The sequence below is a fragment of the Gopherus flavomarginatus genome, chromosome 1, assembly GCF_025201925.1.
Source record: "Gopherus flavomarginatus isolate rGopFla2 chromosome 1, rGopFla2.mat.asm, whole genome shotgun sequence".
Classification (NCBI taxonomy): Eukaryota; Metazoa; Chordata; order Testudines; family Testudinidae; genus Gopherus; species Gopherus flavomarginatus.
Genome location: NC_066617.1, coordinates 345,210,594 through 345,229,242, shown reverse-complemented (window position 1 = coordinate 345,229,242; position 18,649 = coordinate 345,210,594). Strand labels below are relative to the sequence as shown.

Here is an 18,649-nt window from a genome sequence, read left to right as displayed (position 1 = left end):
ATGTCTAGCTCAGGATGTGCACTGCTTCTTTCCAGAATAGCACTGTCAGAGGATGCTTTTTCAGCAGCAGTGAGCAGCACTTCTAGCCTGTTTTTGTGGTCTTTCAGTCACAAACACACAAGGTTACTTTTTCCACCTTATATACCTTTAATCCTCTGTTTCCTAACAGGGCAGGATGTAGCACAGGTATACAGCATGGGGAGCCTTCCAAACAGCTTTCTCCTTCATCCAGCTCACCCTCTAAGATTCCCCCCCTCACTTCCTGTTCCTCCTGATTATATATCCTTCCATTACTAAGCCAATTACTTTATTAGCCCATCAATTGCCACCAAGTGTCAGTAGTCCCCACCAGTAACAGGTTGATTCCAGTTAAGTCTGCCACTTTCTGTGTGCTGCAGCAACCTTGTGACCAGATTTCTGCAACCAGTACTCCTCTCACAAGCACCCTCCCCCATTTGACAGAATTCCTAGAGAAGGGAATACATCTGCCAATGTCTCTGCTCCCTCAGTTTGCACTGGTTGTGGCTGGATTTGGCCTATAGTTAATCAACCAGGGCCTTGTCTACACTACAGAGTTGCAGCGCTGGTGAGGGGGTTACAGCGCTGCAACTTAGGATGTGTACACACTTGCACAGCACGGCCAGCGCTGCAACTCCCTGTTTGCAGCGCTGGCTGTACACCCGGTTGAGCCTCGGGTGTAGAGGATCCAGCGCTGGTGATCCAGTGCTGGTCAGCAAGTGTAGACACCCACCAGCGTTTTTATTGACCTCCGTGGCATAAGCAGGTATCCCAGCATACCTTAGAAGCCTCTCTGGTAATCATGCAAACTCCACTCCTCTGGGCTTACCTGACCCCTCCTTTAAATGCCCCGGGGAATTTTAAAAATCCCCGTCCTGTTTGCTCAGCCAGGTGTGGAGTGCAATTAAGCAATCAATCACTCAGCGACCATGCCTCCACGCACCAAACGAGCCCCAGCATGGACCAATGCAGAGCTGCAGGACCTCATAAGCGTTTGGGGAGAGGAGGCTGTGCAAGCACAGCTGCGCTCCAGAAGGAGAAATTATGATACCTATGGGCAGATATCGCAGTCCTTGATGAGAAGGGGCCATGAACGGGACGCGTTGCAGTGCAGGGTTAAAATTAAAGAGCTGAGGAGTGCTTACTGCAAAGCTCGTGAGGGAAATCGCTGCTCAGGAGCTGCCCCCACGACCTGCTGTTTTTACCAGGAGCTGGATGCCATACTTGGGTGTGACCCCACTGCCAATCCTAGGAGCACGATGGAGAGTTCAGAGCAGGGAGAAGTGGGGGAGGTTGTAGAGGACGATGACAGTGAGGCTACTGGCGTGGAGGGAGACACCCCGGAGTCCCAGTACACATGCAGCCAGGAGCTCTTCTCAAGCCAGGAGGAGGCTAACCAGTCGCAGCAGCTGGAAGTTGATGGTGAGGAAGAAGCTGAGGATCGTGCTCGGGGTAAGTAGATTTTTATGTTTTGGGAGAGGAGGGTTTGGGTTATGGCTGCCTGCATGCATGCCTAAACGTAGAATAGCCCATTGATTTGCTCTATCACGTCTCTGTAATCTGCCTCGGTAATCTCTTGAAAAGTTTCAGCAAGAGCATTTGCAATTTGCTTTCTCAAGTTGATCGGGAGAGCCACCGTGGTCCCTGTCCCGGTCAGGCTAACTCGTCCGATCCACTGTGCAGCGAGGGGTGGGGGGACCATGGCTGCACACAGGCAAGCTGCATAGGGGCCAGGGCGGTATCCACATTCCTGTAGAAGACCCTCCCTCTGTTCCCAGGTAACACGCAGCAGTGATATGTCTGGCAGTAGGAAACCCTGTTGAGAGTTTAGGGATACTTGAGTGCAGGGCGCCAGGTTCGTGTTTCCCCAGCCCATGGTGCTCTGTTGTTAACCCCCCCTCCCAGCACGTAGCCAGCCACGCGGTGCGCTCCGGTGTTCCCCACCCCCCTCTCCAAGTAGGCATCTAGCTCCGCGGTGTGCTCCGGTGTTCCCCACCCCCCCTCCCAGCACGTAAGCATCCACACGGTGTGCTCCGGTGTTATGCACCCCCCTCCAAGCAGGCATCCAGCACCGCGGTGCTTCCCCCCCCCTCACCAGCAGGACGGCGTGAACGCAGACCAAAGAACACCCCCCCCCAAGCAGCTAACCCCCTTCCTGTTCACTACTGTCCCCTCTTCAGGACACCAGCTACCTCCTGTAGCCATTGCTGATAAACCCCAGTGACCCATTGGTCAATTCCCACTCCCAAGGGGAAATAGGGGCAAAACCACTCACCCCATTGCTCGCCATGACTTAGCTTGCCTGCCCTCTCTGTGTTATGTGAGGTATGTGAGAAGGATGCTACCAAAAGTCTAAAAAGTCCTTCAATGTGTGATAATAAACAATGTAGCCTCTGTGTATTACATGGTTCTCTCTCTCTTTTTTGTAGCGACCTTGACTACTGCAGCCGGATCACCGGCCTCATGTAGGTTGCAGAACTTGAGACAGAATCCTAGAAAATCAAAAGAAGAATTGATCAAATCTGTTATGAGCCACTACAACAGAGAAAGTAGGAAGACACAGGAATGGAGAGAGAAGATGTATGAATGGAGAAAGAGTGTACATGAATGGAGGCAAACAGAAAGCAGGAGAAAGGAATTGTCTGCCAAAAAAACCACAAAGCAGATGATAAGCCTCCTGGCTCGCCAAACTGAGTCTTTCGAGTCTCTTGTTGCCATGCAGACAAATATGTACCGTTGTAACCCACAGCCCTCCCAAAGCCCTCTTCCTTGTTCCCCAGTATTTCCACAAAACAACTTTCTCCAGCAGCCAGTTCCTTATTATCCCCAGCTGCCCCCAACACCTGTACGATCACCTACCAGCCCTGATAACTATAATTCTTACCCTGTTCACTCCACCCCCATTATTCTGCAGCATAGTAATCCTGAAGTGCAGCAGACATTGAATAGTGATCAAAATAGGACATATTCAAACCTGTGAATGTACAGTCCACCACCCCAACCCCCTTGCCTGTTATGTACTGTATGTTGAATAAAGGTTTTTTTTCTTTTTCGCTACGTTATATTATTGCTGGAAGTCGTAAATATTATACACCAAGGTAAAGCAAAGCACATCAAATGCATCAAACATTACTGTTGGCTCTCAGCATCAAATTGCTCCCTTAAAGCATCCCTAATCCTTGAAGCCCTTTCCTGGGCCTCCCTATTAGCCCTGCTCTCTGGCTGAGCAAACTCATCCTCTAGGCGTCGAACCTCGGAGGTCCATTCCTCACTGAATCTTTCACCCTTCCCTTCACAAATATTATGGAGGGTACAGCACGCGGATATAACAGCGGTGATGCTGCTTTCCACCAAATCTAGCTTCCCTTTCAAACGGCCAAAAGCACACTCCACAGTCATTCTGCACCGGCTCAGCCTGTAGTTCAACCGGTCCTTGCTCCTGCCAAGCTTCCCCGTATATGGTTTCATGAGCCAGGGCATTAAGGGGTAAGCGGGGTCTCCAAGGATCACAGTGGGCATTTCGACGTCCCCTACTGTGATCTTGCGGTCTGGGAAAAAAGTCCCGGCCCTCAGCCTCCTGAACAGGGAACTGTTCCTAAAGATGCGTGCATTGTGCACCTTTCCAGGCCATCCTGAGTAAATGTCAGTGAAACGCCTACGGTGATCCACAAGCGCTTGCAGAACCACAGAGAAATACCCCTTGCGATTAACGTACTCTGATGCCAGGTGGGGTGGTGACAGAATAGGAATATGCGTCCCATCTATTGCCCCTCCACAGTTAGGGAATCCCATTTCTGCAGAGCCATCCACAATGTCCTGCACGTTCCCAAGAGTCACGGTTCTTCTTAGCAGGGTGCGATTAATGGCTGTGCAAACTTGCATCAGCACCATTCCAACTGTAGACTTTCCCACTCCAAACTGGTTCGCCACCGATCTGAAGCAGTCTGGAGTTGCCAGCTTCCAGATTGCAATAGCCACCCGCTTCTCCACTGGCAGGGCAGCTCTCAATCTCGTGTCCCTGCACCGCAGGGTAGAGGGAAGCTCAGTACACAGTGCCATGAAAGTGGCTTTTCTCATCCGAAAGTTCTGCAGCCACTGCTCGTCATCCCAGGATTGCAGGACGATGTGATCCCACCACTGAGTGCTGGTTTCCCGAGCCCAAACGCGCCGGTCCACGGAGCTGAGCACGTCTGTTACTGCCACAAGCAGTTTACTGTCTTCACAGTGAGGCGATTCAATATCATCGTCTGACTCCTCACTGTCACTGTCACTGTCACTCTCACTTTGCAGCTGAAGGAATAGCTCCACTGCCATGCGTGATGTGCTGGCAACATTCATCAATAAGGTCGTCAGCTGCTCAGGCTCCATTTATAACAAAAAGCGCTGTAGAATCACTGCCGCCAAACTGCTCGGAATGTGTAGCAAAGCACCACGGGGCATTGGAACAGGAAGCGGAAAGACACACACTTCCTTCCCCTACCCACAAGCCACAGCGCCGAAATGGGACGAGGTGCTCTGTGGGATAGCTGCCCACAATGCACCACTCCCAACAGCGCTGCAAGTGCTGTAAATGTGGCCACACTGCAGCGCTGGTTGCTGTAAGTGTGGCCACTCTGCAGCGCTGGCCCTATACAGCTGTACTAACACAGCTGTAACTACCAGCGCTGCAAAACTGTAAGTGTAGACATGGCCCAGTAAGCGTAATGTGGTCCATTTAAAAAATGTATACAAGCCGTTATCTGTCGATGTCAGTTTCCGGTCATGGACTCACAAGAGCAAGCGGATTTGCAGGGAAAACAAGTTAGTCTGGCTTTATAAATTCTTCAGATTTGTGGGGGAAATTGTATGTCTTTTAAGAGGGTGAAATGTATCAAGTGTAAGGAGAGATCTGCAGAAGTAGAGCACTAACCACTGTGTTCCCCTTCTTCCACTTAGGTAATGTGTGTACTGTCTTCCAATCAGAAGGACTGTTATGATTCGATTAAAAAGTTCCTGAGCCTTGACCGACCTGTCCCAAGCCAATGTGTACTAGCACGCACTCTGAACAAGCAGGGCATGATGATGAGTGTCGCCACGAAAATCGTAATGCAGATTATCTGTAAACTCGGAGGGGAGCTGTGGGCAGTAGAGATCCCTGTAAGTAATTTGTTTAAAATGTTTGTTTTTATCACAGCAAAACTTCTTCAACCATTTATATTACCTAGTCTTTGGTATGTCAAAAATGCTTAGCTCTAGCTGAAATTGATTTAAATTGGTATAAGTTGTGCTTTGTTGACATTTTTCATCTGAGGTTCTCAGAATACTTCAGCAACAATAATTCATACGAGAAACTACTCCTTAGCATGAGGAATGATTGCTCCAGATTGGGCTCTGTGTTAATGATGCAGGATCCTTACTCTTGATCTGATGACTTCACAAAATGTTAATGTATATAATCCCATCAAAATCATTTTTACATTAAAGTATGTCTCTGTGCATACTCAAAAATCTGAGCACTTCTTGTTTACAATAAGAATTGTTACAAGGTACAGTGTTGTGAAACATCCATGTTTTATGAAGGTATGCAAAAAAATGTTCAACTTTAGCATTTCTTTGATCCACATTTCTGGGCAGGAAATCAAGCATTTGTGACCCTAATGGCCCAACCAATGGGGGGAAAAAACCTCTGAAAATTCTTTAAATAAGCTTTATTTTCATGTGATCATACCAATAGGCCGTTTAGTTTCACAGTATTTTTGCAGTGGTGATGAGATTTAAAATAATAGAATTTAAAGAAATGTAAAGCTTTCTGACAGAAAGGATGTGTTCTGGGAAGATGTATGGTCTATTGATTAGAACAGGGGATCATTAGATGTGGCAGTGGTATTACAAATAATACCTGAAGACCCCAAGTAGGCTCTGGATCCCATTGTGCAAGGCACTGTACAAACCTAGTAAGAGACAGCTCTGCCCCTAAACGCACGTGTCTCATATTAGCCATATTTAACACTGGTATGATTATCTTTATGTATCTCTGTGGATCTACTTATGTGAGTAATAGCTCCCTGATATAAGGGCTGTGCAATCACTCTTGAGGTCCAGACTTGCTTCCATTGAAATCAATGGCCAAATTTCCACTGACTGAAAAAAGAACAGGGTTAGGGCCACAGTTTATATCAAGCAAGTCCTGTCTGGAAATCACAAACTCTAGTGTTAAAATGCCAGTTATTTGATTGTTACTTATGGTATTTGCATGTCCTTCAACACCTTGTGGCTTCAGACTTAAGGCCAAAAGTGAGATTGAATAGTGATTTCTTAGAAACTTGGTAAAAAGTAAAATAAATGATCACACTACAGAATAACGTTTTCATTCATCAGTAGGAGATTCAGTAAGCAATTAATTCCATATCAAGTTCTGTCATCTCCCCCTGATTTTTAATTGATCATCTTGGGATGCCTTCTGCACGTTTTAAAAACACGGTGGAACTCAGTTTTTCTGATCTAATTGGGACTGGGCCCAGATTGGATAATCAAATTTTGGATAATCAGGAGAATGGGCAAAGAGCTTTCTGTTATTTTAAGATGTGAAGTTGCTTTAAAACTAACTAACTACTCCCGGAAAAGCATTAAAACACACACACCTCTTCTTATCTACTTAACAGAATATACAAACCCCTAGTTCTTTCAGAGAATATTTTGTTCATTTATTAACAAGAAAACCAACGTGAGTTTTTTACAAGTACAGGTATTGGTCATTTTTACACTCTTTCCTTTTAACCCTGAACATTATAGGGACTGTCTACAACTGTGTTTTTCAGCCTTTTTGTTGCAGTTGCCCAGAGTGCCACACCACATGGAGGTTCAGATAAATGGAGTTTTTCTATATTTCTTAAAGTATTCAGAACTCTGCTTTATTTCATATATATTTTATCAATCTAATGTTTAATGGGAAACAGGTAATTCTGTTTCATCTTTAATCTTTAGCTCCGACTTTAACAAGAATTTACTTCATTCATTGATTTTCTTTGTCATTATAAAAACAGCTTGACAGCATGCTGAAATTCAGTTGTCAGAACTAAGTGGAGGAAATGGACTACTTGGTTTTATTTAGTATGATCTTTCATCATGAGACACCCATGCTCCTTTTGAAATTCTTTCATTTCATCTGATTTCCCTTCTTAAAAGGTGTCAAGATTCCTTACTGAATGAGCAGGGCTTATCTCTGTTAGTGCTAGACAATATCCTTACTGTTCTCTTTTATCCTTTTTCATTGAACCAGAGAACTCTGCTCATTCTTTATGCCTCTCTGCTATCACTCCCCTTCCCTTCTATGGTTTATTTAGTAAGATATAAAAATGTAAACTATGTACCAGATTTTGCCGTGAGTTACTCCCCTGCAGTTATGCTTTTTCAACTGCACTAAAAGTCCATGTCTGTTGTGCGCTCTATGTGAATTTCACCCTGTATCTCTACTTCTTGTGTCGTATGAGAGTCTGAGCCTTGTAATGAGGTCCTGCTATAATTATAAATAACAGTAAAAATAGGCACACTAACCCAAGTATCTACAGTACTTTTGCAATCCTTGAATTTTAATCCTCTTGTAATTTAATTAGGTGAGAAAGGCATCAGACTACAAACATTTTGTGGGGATAAGGATGGGATTTTCATCCCTCTTTATAATGAAACATTCTTCACTTTCATAGTTTGCATAGGTAGAAAAAGATTAAGTAACACAATCTTATTTTCATAACACAGTTAAATTTCACCAGTAGTACTGTATGAAATATTTACTCCCACCTATTACAGAGAGCCTGAGTCCCATCTACAGATGTCCTAAATAGTGGTTATTTCTGACACTTTAATTTAATTCAAAAGATTTGATTCAATTATTCCAAGTTGATAGTGTCTTTTAGCAGTCTGTTACTTCGCAGAATCACCTTTTACCACTTTTTTCCCCCAAATGGAAGGCACACTATGACCTGGCCTTCAATAATAAATACGCATAGCAGCATACATAAAATATTTTAACAGTTTTTCCCCAGTGAGCGAAAGGGAGAAAGAAAGGATCACATTTTACAGGCTCTAGTTATGTTGATGCTCATTGACATATCATTGGGTACAAGGTCAGGACATTACAGAATTAACAAATCAGGTCTGAAGTGATTCATTAGCATTGGTGGGGATGTTTTAGCTAAACAGAGTTTAAAATGTCTTTATTTAACAAAATTAAACTTGAGGGTTTTATTTAAAATAACGTAGTCTCATCTGACAATACTCTAGCTTTGCTTTGTTGTGTGGCTCTATGCCATACGTATTTTTTTAACTGTTTCAAAAAGTAATTTGGTAAAGCTTTGAAAATCAGTATATTTGAAGTACTGTATATAATTGGTAATTCATTGCATCACCATATTATTGTAAATTTACATTTATTTCACAGCTAAAATCACTCATGGTGATAGGTATTGATGTCAGTAAAGATGCCCTTAACAAAGGAAGTTCAGTAGTTGGATTTGTGGCTAGCACTAATTCAGAAATTACAAGGTAAGCCTTTTATACTACTCCTAAGAGTCCTGTAATTATGCCTACCTATATCAGAAGGGTGTCTAGGGGCTTACTTTCTGTTTAGATTCTTTGGACAGAAAGCACTATCACAAACATGGAAGAAAACATAAAATTATTATTGATTAAAGTTTTCAGGTGTCAGATAGGAGGAATGGTAAATAATGAGGAGGTCAGGTCTCTGATACATAGCGATCTGGATCACTTGGTAAGCAGAGCACAATCAATGTATGCCTTTTAATACAGTAAGGTCAGTACAGTAAAGCCAAATGTAAGGTCATATATCTAGCAAGAAAGAACATAGACCATACTTATAAGATGTGAGACTATATCTTGGGAAGCAGTGACTGAAAAAGATTTGAGGATTATGGTGTATAATCAGAATGGTGTCATTATCGTTTATTCATTTCTGTACATATATACATACTTAATATCCGCCATCATACTGAGTCAGACTTAGTGAATCACCACAGCCATTTCAAGCGAGTATAGTTTAAATATAATTTATTTTAAAAGTCAGTAATTTTGTTTTTCTTTGCAATCCCTTAAGTACACCAAAGAAAACAAGAGTTTAAAACAAATGTGAAATAACTTCAGATGACTCTTAAATCCATAAAGACTGTAGAAGTCTTAAAAATGGCCATTAAGACATGAGCCTATGCTCATCACCCATATATGTTTTACCATCAACTTCAACAGCAGTAAGTTAGTGCCCTTATTCCATCCATCACTCAAACAGTTCCTAAGTATTACAGAATATATGATACTCTTTAAGATCAACTGTTATGAGCCACGTGAGGTGGCTTCCATGTTAAAGACAATATCATGCCTTGGTCACTAGGCATCACTGCCAGTTGATACTGATTGTAGTTGTATATGTGGATCAAGAGTACCATGTGGGTCTTCAATGTTTATTCATAAATATTAAGGAAGGCAGTGTTTAATGTTGTGAGCAAGGGGACTCTTGGGTTCTGCTCCCACATTGTATGTGCTCACTGGCGCTTCCTTCTTCCTTTCCCTCGGCGTGCTCAACCCCTGCTCAGCCACACGCTCCACCTCCACTTCACCTCTCCACCCAAGCCCCTGCCCCACTTCTTCCTGCCCCTGCTTTGCCCGGGGTCCAGCCCCCAATCCACCCCTTCTGCAAAGGCCCCACCCTACCTCTTCCCACCCAGTTCCACCCCATGCCACGAGTGCATCCCAGCCCCACTCCTCCTCTTCTCTACCCCAGCACCTTTTGCACACTGTGGAACAGCTGATCACCACTAATTTTTTTTTCCGTGGATGCTCTAGGGCTGGAGTACCCACAGAGTCCGTGGCTGTTTTTTGAAAAGGATGTAAAATTCAGCTGCATGTATTATTGAAAGGCAAGGGCATTTTTTGCAAGAATATGGGTGTTAACCCTGTTGTCTTTGCTGAATTAGGAAATTACATTCTGCCTACTAAATTGGATATAGTATTCTTTTCACTTTCTGTCTTAGTATTAAACAGCTGCCTTTTTTTTGCCCCAAAGATTAAGTGACTCCTGTATATGACTTTAATAGTAGTTAATGGAGTGCTTTAGGATAAAAGGTGCTATATAAATATTAAATATTTGTTATTTATGAGTTCCAAACTTTTTGGAGTTTGGACCTGGTATAATGATAGTGAATTCATTGCAAATCCTTAATTCATACAGTGTCAGGGCAAGTGTTTGTTAATACAATATTCAGTCTGTAGACTCTTCAGAAGATAGAATGATGGCAATTTAATTTCACTGTTGTGATATAGCTTCAATGTTAGAAAAAGAAATTTCTTTGCATTAAGAGGTCTGTATAAAGTTAAATATTGTGATAGTTTACGTGTTTGGGGGTATAATCAGCAACCAACACAAACTTAATTTTTTCAAAGCTATTTTTTTACAGTAATCCAGTAAGGGTATGTTATTAGTGCATGATAATGTCTTCACAGTCCTGCACCTGGAAAGACTTGTTGGCAGCCCTGATGGGGTTCATTATAAACTGACATGGTATGGTCAGTCAGCTTCTCAGTGCTGAATGGATGTTAATGTTCCCTTCATATATGTTCAGTCCAGTTCTTTGGTGTACCCTCCGTTTCTGCGTATAATAATAATAATTAGCATTTCCATAGAACCTTCCATCTGAGAATCTGAAAGTGCCTCACAAATATAGGGTTTGGCTACACTTGCAGGTGTGCAGCACTGGGAGTTAAAGCTGTCTTTGTACAGCTATGTAGGGAAAGCACTGCAGTGTGTCCACACTGACAGCTACCAGCGTTGCAGTGTGGCCACATTTGCAGCGGTGTTGGGAGTGGTGCATTTTGGGCAGCTATCCCACAGAGCACCTCTTCCCATTCTGGTGCTGTGGGTTGTGGGAAGGTTTCTGTGCAGCGCGATTTCTGTGGGAAATGGAGCTCGAACTGCTGAGGAGTATGCTGATGAGTCTCGCCAGCACATCACGTTTGGCAGTTAAGCTATTCCTTAAGATCCAAAGTGACAGTGAGGAGTCCGACGATGATAGCAAGTTGCGTAATGCGTACAACACGAAATTGCTTGTGGCATTCACGGACATTCTCAGCACCGTGGAATGCCGCTTTTGGGCTCGGGAAACAAGCGCTGAGTGGTGGGATCACATTGTCATGGAAGTCTGGGATGATGAGCAGTGGCTGCAGAACTTTCGGATGAGAAAAGTCACTTTCATGAGACTGTATGCTGAGCTTGCCCCCACCCTGTGGCGTAAGGACATGAGATTGAGAACTGCCCTGCTGGTGGAGAAGCGGGTGGCTATTGCAATCTGGAAGCTGGCAACTCCACACAGCTACCGATTGGTCAGGAACCAGTTTGGAGTGGGAAAGTTGACTGTTGGAATTGTGTTGATGCAAGTTTGCAGGGCCATTAATCGCATCCTGCTAAGAAGAGCCGCGACTCTGGGGAACGTGCAGGACGTTGTGGATGGCTTTGCCCAAATGGGTTTCCCTAACTGTGGAGGGGCGATAGATGGGATGCATATTCCTATTCTGGCACCACCCCACCTAGCATCCGAGTACATTAATCGGAAGGGGTATTTTTCCATGGTTCTCCAGGCACTTGTGGATCACCGTGGGTGTTTCATTGACATTAACACAGGCTGGCCCGGAAAGGTGCATGATGCACGCATCTTTCGGAACACTGGCCTGTTCAGGAAGATGCAGGCCGGGACATTTTTGCCAGACCGGAAGATCACATTAGGGAACGTTGAAATGCCCATTGTGATCCTTGGAGACCCCGCTTACCCGTTAATGCCGTGGCTCATGAAACCATACACATGGAGCCTTGACAGGAGCAAGGACCGATTCAACTACAGGCTGAGCTGGTGCCGAATGACTGTGGAGTGTGCTTTTGGCCGTTTAAAGGGGCTCTGGCGATCTCTGTATGGGAAGCTGGACTTGGGGGAAAGCAGCATCCCCGCGGTTATATCCGCGTGCTGTACCCTCCATAATATTTGTGAAGGGAAGGATGAAAGATTCAGTCAGGCAAAGACCTCCGAGGTTCAACGCCTGGATGCTGAATTTGCACAGCCAGAGAGCAGGGCTACTAGAGAGGCCCAGCACAGGGCTGCAAGGGCTAGGGATGCCTTGAGGGAGCAATTTGAGGCTGAAAACCAACAGTAATGTTTGGTGCCTTGCACAGGAGTGAAGTGCACTGGTTACAATGTTAATAGGAATCTATGTTTGCTAAGCTGATTTGCAGTGCCTGTTTCTTTCATGGACTAAGGTATCTTTGACTTTCTGCAGTAATAAAGACACTTTTCAAAGCCAAGAATTTATTTATTGAAAAGAAAATAATTTTATTGACAGACACAAGTTTTTGGGAACCTAAAGGGGCAGGGGGGTGGGGTGAGGAAATGTACAGTCACAGGCTTGAATATGTCCTGTCTGGAGTGCTGTGCAATGACTGCTGCACTTCAGGATGCTTATACTGCATAGTGAGGGGGGTTGAGTGCAGAGGGTAAGGGTTGTAGTTCTCTGGGCTGCTTGGTGACTGTACAGGTGTTGGAGGCAGCTGGTGGTGGTGGTAAGAACCTGGATACTGGGGAAGGGGGTTTTGAACTAACATGGGGACACAAGGGAAAGAGCTTTGGGACAGTGGGGGGAGGGGCTGGGCGGGTGCGGTAGTGCTCCGCCTGCATGGCTAGGAGCGCCTGGATAGAGTCTGCTTGGTGCTCCAGGATGCTTATCAGCTGCTTTGTGCTTTTCTTCCTGTCCGCTGCATTTCTCTGGCAGATCCTGCTTTCCCTTTCCCTCCAGTCCTGCACTTTTTGATTCTCTGTGACAGAGTGCTGCATAACTGCTTGCAGCATGTCTTCTTTGTTTTTTCTCGGCTTCTTCCGGAGGTTTTGTAATCTCTCAGCCGTTGATAACACGGGCAGCCGAGATCTCAAGGTTGCATCTGTAAAAGCAAAAATGCAACACCTAACAGAGGGAGCATTGTTTATACCAGACAGTTATTCCCCCGCAGTCAAGGAGAGTAACAGTCTTCACAATAGGATAATTTTCCCATCCCAAAGAGAGCGCACATAACCCACGGGAGCCCCGAAATGGTGAGTAAGGGGGACTGATTGTTTCAGGGCTGTACTGTCCTTAGGGTTTCTGTGCTTTGGGGAAAGCGAACAGCTGCAGGGGACACCTACACTGAACGCTATCCCAACATTTTCCACAGGAGCTTTTCCTGGAAGATCTCGCTGCTGCGGGTCACCTGGGAAGAGCGGGAGGGTCTTCTACTGCAATGTGGATTCCGCCCTGGCCCCTATGCAGCTTGCCTGTGTCTTGCAGTGGTCCCCCCACCCCTCGCGGCTCAGTGGCGTGGACGCCTTAGCCTGACTGGGACAAGGACCACAGTGGCTCTCCCAAGAAACCTGCTCAAGCGCATTGCCAAACTCTGGCTGAAACTTTTGAAGAGATTACTGAGGCCGATTACTGCGACGTGATAGACCACATCAATGGGCTATTCCACATCTAGGCATGTATGCATGCAGCCCTAACCCCGCCTCCTCTCCCGAAACATTTCCATCCTGAAAATAAAAGCCGCTTACCGGGAACCTGCTCCTCTGTTTGTCCTCCACCAAGTACCGGCTGCTGCGACTGGCTACCTTTCTCCTGGCTTGAGAAGAGCTCCTGGCTGCATGCCTCCAGGGACTCCGGGGTGTCTCCCTCCACCCCAGTACCCTCACTCTTGCTTTCCTCCTCCTCCTCCTTCCCCCGCTCTGAAATGCCCATCGTGGTCCTTGGAGTGGAGGTGGGGTCACCCCCAAGTATCACGTCCAGCTCTTTGTAAAAACGGCAGGTCGTGGGGGCAGTGTCGGATCGGCAGTTTCCCTCGTGGGCTTTGCAATAGGCACTCTGCAGCTCCTTCACTTTAACCCTGCACTGCAGCGTGTCCCAGTCATGGCTCCTTTCCAGCATGGCCCTTGATATCTGCCCATAGATATCGTAATTCCTACGGCTGGAGCACAGCTGGGACTGCACAGCTTCTTCCCCCCAAACACTGATGAGGTTCAGCAACTCACCATTGCTCCATGCTGGGGCTCGTTTGCCATGTGGAGCCATGGTCACCTGGAAAGATTCACTGATTGCACTCTACATCTGGCTGAGCAAACAGGAAGGGGATTTTTAAAATTCTCGGGGCATTTAAAGGACAGGTCTGACGCTTGGTCACCTGAGGCCAGGGCAGTAGATTTCGAACTGATGAGCAGAGTGGCTGAACAGCCATTCTGGGATACCTCCGAATACCTCTGGAGGCCAATAACACCAGCACTTTTGGTGGCCACACTGGCAGAGCAGCGCTGCATTAGCAGCGCTATAGTCGTTATTCCCCAGGTCGAGGTGGAGTACAGCCAGCGCTGTAGCCAAGGAGATACAGTGCTGTGTGTTCCTTGCAAGTGTGGACGGTGAGTGAGTTGCAGCACTGTAAAGCCACCACCAGCGCTGCAGCTCTCCAGTGTAGCCAAACCCATAGTCTATTCATCTTACAACACCCCAGTGAGAGATGTAGGCATTTTACAGAGAAGAAAGAAAATGAGGTTGAAGCTCAAGTTTTCAAAAGTGGCCTCTAACTTCAGATTCCTCAGTGTTTTGGGTGGCCAACTTTAGACACCAACTAGCTAATTTTCAGAGCTGTTAAATGCTTAATCTACCAATAGAGTCAGTGTGAGCTAACTAGACATCAAGTTTGAAAAATGTAGCTCGTAAATCCTGGGGAATAAGGTAGGTCTGACCTGTTCTACTGCATTGCTCAGGATCTGGATTTCATGTTCTCCTAAGCTATGCCTACGTTGAAGAGTCCTCCCTTTATTGGTAGTTTCAGGTGATGGCTGTATGATTTATGAGAAGCACAGCCCATAGTAAAGGAAACTTGGTGTTAAGGTAATGCGAAACTCAGAAGAACACAATTGTGGTTGCCTAGTAACTTACTACTTATTTTTAGGTGGTTCTCTCGCTGCATCCTTCGGAATACAGGGACTGATATCGCAGATTGTTTAAAAGTCTGCATGAAAGGTATAATGTCATCTATCTTTTAAAGTTAGAGCAATACAGTTTATAGGTTGATTATTGGCCATTTCTCAATGTATTGTTTGCATTACATTCTAATCTCCTGTGTAAATGAATTTCACAGTGCATCAGAACGTGTAGTATTATAGAAACTATTATTATTACAGAAATGGCTACCCAGACTAGTTTTAAAACCAGATGCACAACATTATTACACCAATTACTCTGTGTTTTGTAAATTCTAATATTCTTTTATTGGTTCTTCTAATAATAAGTTAGGAGTTTAACTTGTAAATCCTTAGTCACAGGAATAGTCCTTATTCACTATACAGAGTACTACTACCATGTCCTCACTTTGTAAGCTCCTTGGGGCAGGGAACCTTGACTTATTATGTATTTGTAAAGAGTAAGGCTCACCAGGTGTGCTATATAAATATATAATCAAAATTACCTGGCAATATATAGTAAGAGTTTGCAATTCTAAGGAAGGGTAGAAGGGAGTACAGCAAAATAGAGACAATGGATTTCAGGAAGGCGGATTTTGGTAAGCTCAGAGAGCTGATAGGTAAGGTCCCATGGGAATCAAGACTGAGGGGAAAAACAACTGAGGAGAGTTGGCAGTTTTTCAAAGGGACGCTATTAAGGGCCCAAAAGCAAGCTATTCCGATGGTTAGGAAAGATAGAAAATGTGGCAAAAGACCACTTTGGCTTAACCACGAGATCTTGCGTGACCTACAAAATAAAAAGGCGTCATATAAAAAATGGAAACTAGGTCAGATTACAAAGGACGAATATAGGCAAATAACACAGGAATGCAGAGGCAAGATTAGAAAGGCAAAGGCACAAAATGAGCTCAAACTAGCTATGGGAATAAAGGGAAACAAGAAGACTTTTTATCAATACATTAGAAGCAAGAGGAAGACCAAGGACAGGATAGGCCCACTGCTCAGTGAGGAGGGGGAAACAGTAACGGGAGACTTGGAAATGGCAGAGATGCTTAATGACTTCTTTGTCTCGGTCTTCACTGAGAAGTCTGAAGGAATGTCTAGTATAGTGAATGCTTACGGGAAGAGGGTAGGTTTAGAAGATAAAATAAAAAAAGAGCAAGTAAAAAATCACTTAGAAAAGTTAGATGCCTGCAAGTCACCAGGGCCTGATGAAATGCATCCTAGAATACTCAAGGAGTTACTAGAAGAGGTATCTGAGCCTCTAGCTATTATCTTTGGGAAATCATGGGAGACGAGGGAGATTCCAGAAGACTGGAAGGGGGCAAATATAGTGCCCATCTATAAAAAGGGAAATAAAAACAACCCAGGAAACTACAGACCCGTTAGTTTAACTTCTGTGCCAGGGAAGATAATGGAGCAGATAATTAAAGAAATCATCTGCAAACACTTGGAAGGTGGTAAGGTGATAGGGAATAGCCAGCATGGATTTGTAAAGAACAAATCGTGTCAAACTAATCTGATAGCATTCTTTGATAGGATAACGAGCCTTGTGGATAAGGAAGAAGCGGTGGATGTGATATACCTAGACTTTAGTAAGGCATTTGATACGGTCTCGCATGATGATATTATAGATAAACTAGGAAAGTACAATTTAGATGGGGCTACTATAAGGTGGGTGCATAACTGGCTGGATAACCGTACTCAGAGAGTAGTTATTAATGGCTCCCAATCCTGCTGGAAAGGTATAACGAGTGGGGTTCCGCAGGGGTCTGTTTTGGGACCGGCTCTGTTCAATATCTTCATCAACGATTTAGATGTTGGCATAGAAAGTACGCTTATTAAGTTTGCGGACGATACCAAACTGGGAGGGATTGCAACTGCTTTGGAGGACAGGGTCAAAATTCAAAATGATCTGGACAAATTGGAGAAATGCTCTGAGGTAAACAGGATGAAGTTCAATAAAGATAAATGCAAAGTGCTCCACTTAGGAAGGAACAATCAGTTTCACACATACAGAGTGGGAGGAGACTGTCTAGGAAGGAGTATGGCAGAAAGAGATCTCGGGGTCATAGTGGACCACAAGCTTAATATGAGTCAACAGTGTGATACTGTTGCAAAAAAAGCAAATGTGATTCTGGGATGCATTAACAGGTGTGTTGTAAACAAGACACGAGAAGTCATTCTTCCGCTTTACTCTGCGCTGGTTAGGCCTCAACTGGAGTATTGTGTCCAGTTCTGGGCACCGCATTTCAGGAAAGATGTGGAGAAACTGGAGAGGGTCCAGAGAAGAGCAGCGAGAATGATTAAAGGTCTTGAGAACATGACCTATGAAGGAAGGCTGAAGGAATTGGGTTTGTTTAGTTTGGAAAAGAGAAGACTGAGAGGGGACATGATAGCAGTTTTCAGGTATCTAAAAGGGTGTCATCAGGAGGAGGGAGAAAACTTGTTCACCTTAGCCTCCAATGATAGAACAAGAAGCAATGGGCTTAAACTGCAGCAAGGGAGATTTAGGTTGGACATTAGGAAAAAGTTCCTAACTGTCAGGGTAGTTAAACACTGGAATAGATTGCCTAGGGAAGTTGTGGAATCTCCATCTCTGGAGATATTTAAGAGTAGGTTAGATAAATGTCTATTAGGGATGGTCTAGACAGTATTTGGTCCTGCCATGAGGGCAGGGGACTGGACTCGATGACCTCTCGAGGTCCCTTCCAGTCCTAGAGTCTATGAGTCTATGAGAGACCTTGAAAATGTCACTGATCCAGTGTGATTACGACTCTTCTTCTTCAACATCTGTAGAATCTAAGCTCTACCAGAAACAAAACAAAACACCCCAACCCCATTTCTAGCTCTTGTAGTTGTGAAGAAAACCTCCCAAGAACCAAGTGTGGTCTTCCTAAGGCTTACGTCTACACTATACACCACTTTCTGCAGCATGCAGGGTACGTGTAGCTTCATGCTGTCAACTCAGTAAAATGCTCTGGCATTTCCAAAAGGTGTCAGTAGCTCCCCCATCAGAGTCTTTTCCTGCAGCAGGGAAAGGCTCAGGCCCTGGGACAGTAGATGGCTAAAAAGTATAGACAGGGAGGCATGGCTTGGGCGAGCAAAACCATGTAGGATATGTACTTGGTTACATAGCTGCAGCTCCCCCTTCAGATGTATATTTTCTCACCTAAGCCATGTCTCACCATCAACACTGCTGTTTATATCTGTGCGGCGGGGCTGAGTATTTACGCTACACACTGCTGAAAGAAGTCTGCAGTGTAGATGTAATATAACTCTTCAGAGAGATGGTTCCAGTGTTGCTGTCACTTTAAGAGGGCCAGATGATGAGTCTGCCTGTCACCAGTGCTAAGGCTGCCAGAGTCCAGCCATCACTCCTGGGAGTGATGGGCCTTGGTGGGGCTTCCCCACCAAAAGCAGAGGCCCACACATGCTCAGTGGGAGAATGTCTAGCAGAATCTTTGCTCCTCACGCCCCCCATAGAAGAGCCTTCTGTGGCAGTAACAGGCAAGGCGCCCGCTGCTATTGGTCTTCAGGATGGCTTGGATCACCCTGCTCCTTGTTTTGATGCTACTGCTTTATTTTTGGGATGACTGGGGTCAGGTACAAGAGGAGGGAAA

At 44.9% G+C, this 18,649-nt stretch overlaps 1 protein-coding gene across 2 annotated transcripts in view; it reads left to right on the top strand.

Moving 5' to 3' along the window:
• PIWIL4 (piwi like RNA-mediated gene silencing 4) overlaps window positions 1-18,649 on the top strand; it is a 75,614-nt gene that overhangs the window by 44,295 nt on the left and 12,670 nt on the right. For both annotated transcript variants that reach the window (XM_050940903.1, XM_050940893.1), the window contains 3 exons: window positions 4,954-5,154; window positions 8,435-8,538; window positions 15,017-15,087. In XM_050940903.1, coding sequence (XP_050796860.1) covers window positions 4,954-5,154; window positions 8,435-8,538; window positions 15,017-15,087 — 376 coding nt within the window. The remainder of the gene's footprint in view (window positions 1-4,953; window positions 5,155-8,434; window positions 8,539-15,016; window positions 15,088-18,649) is intronic.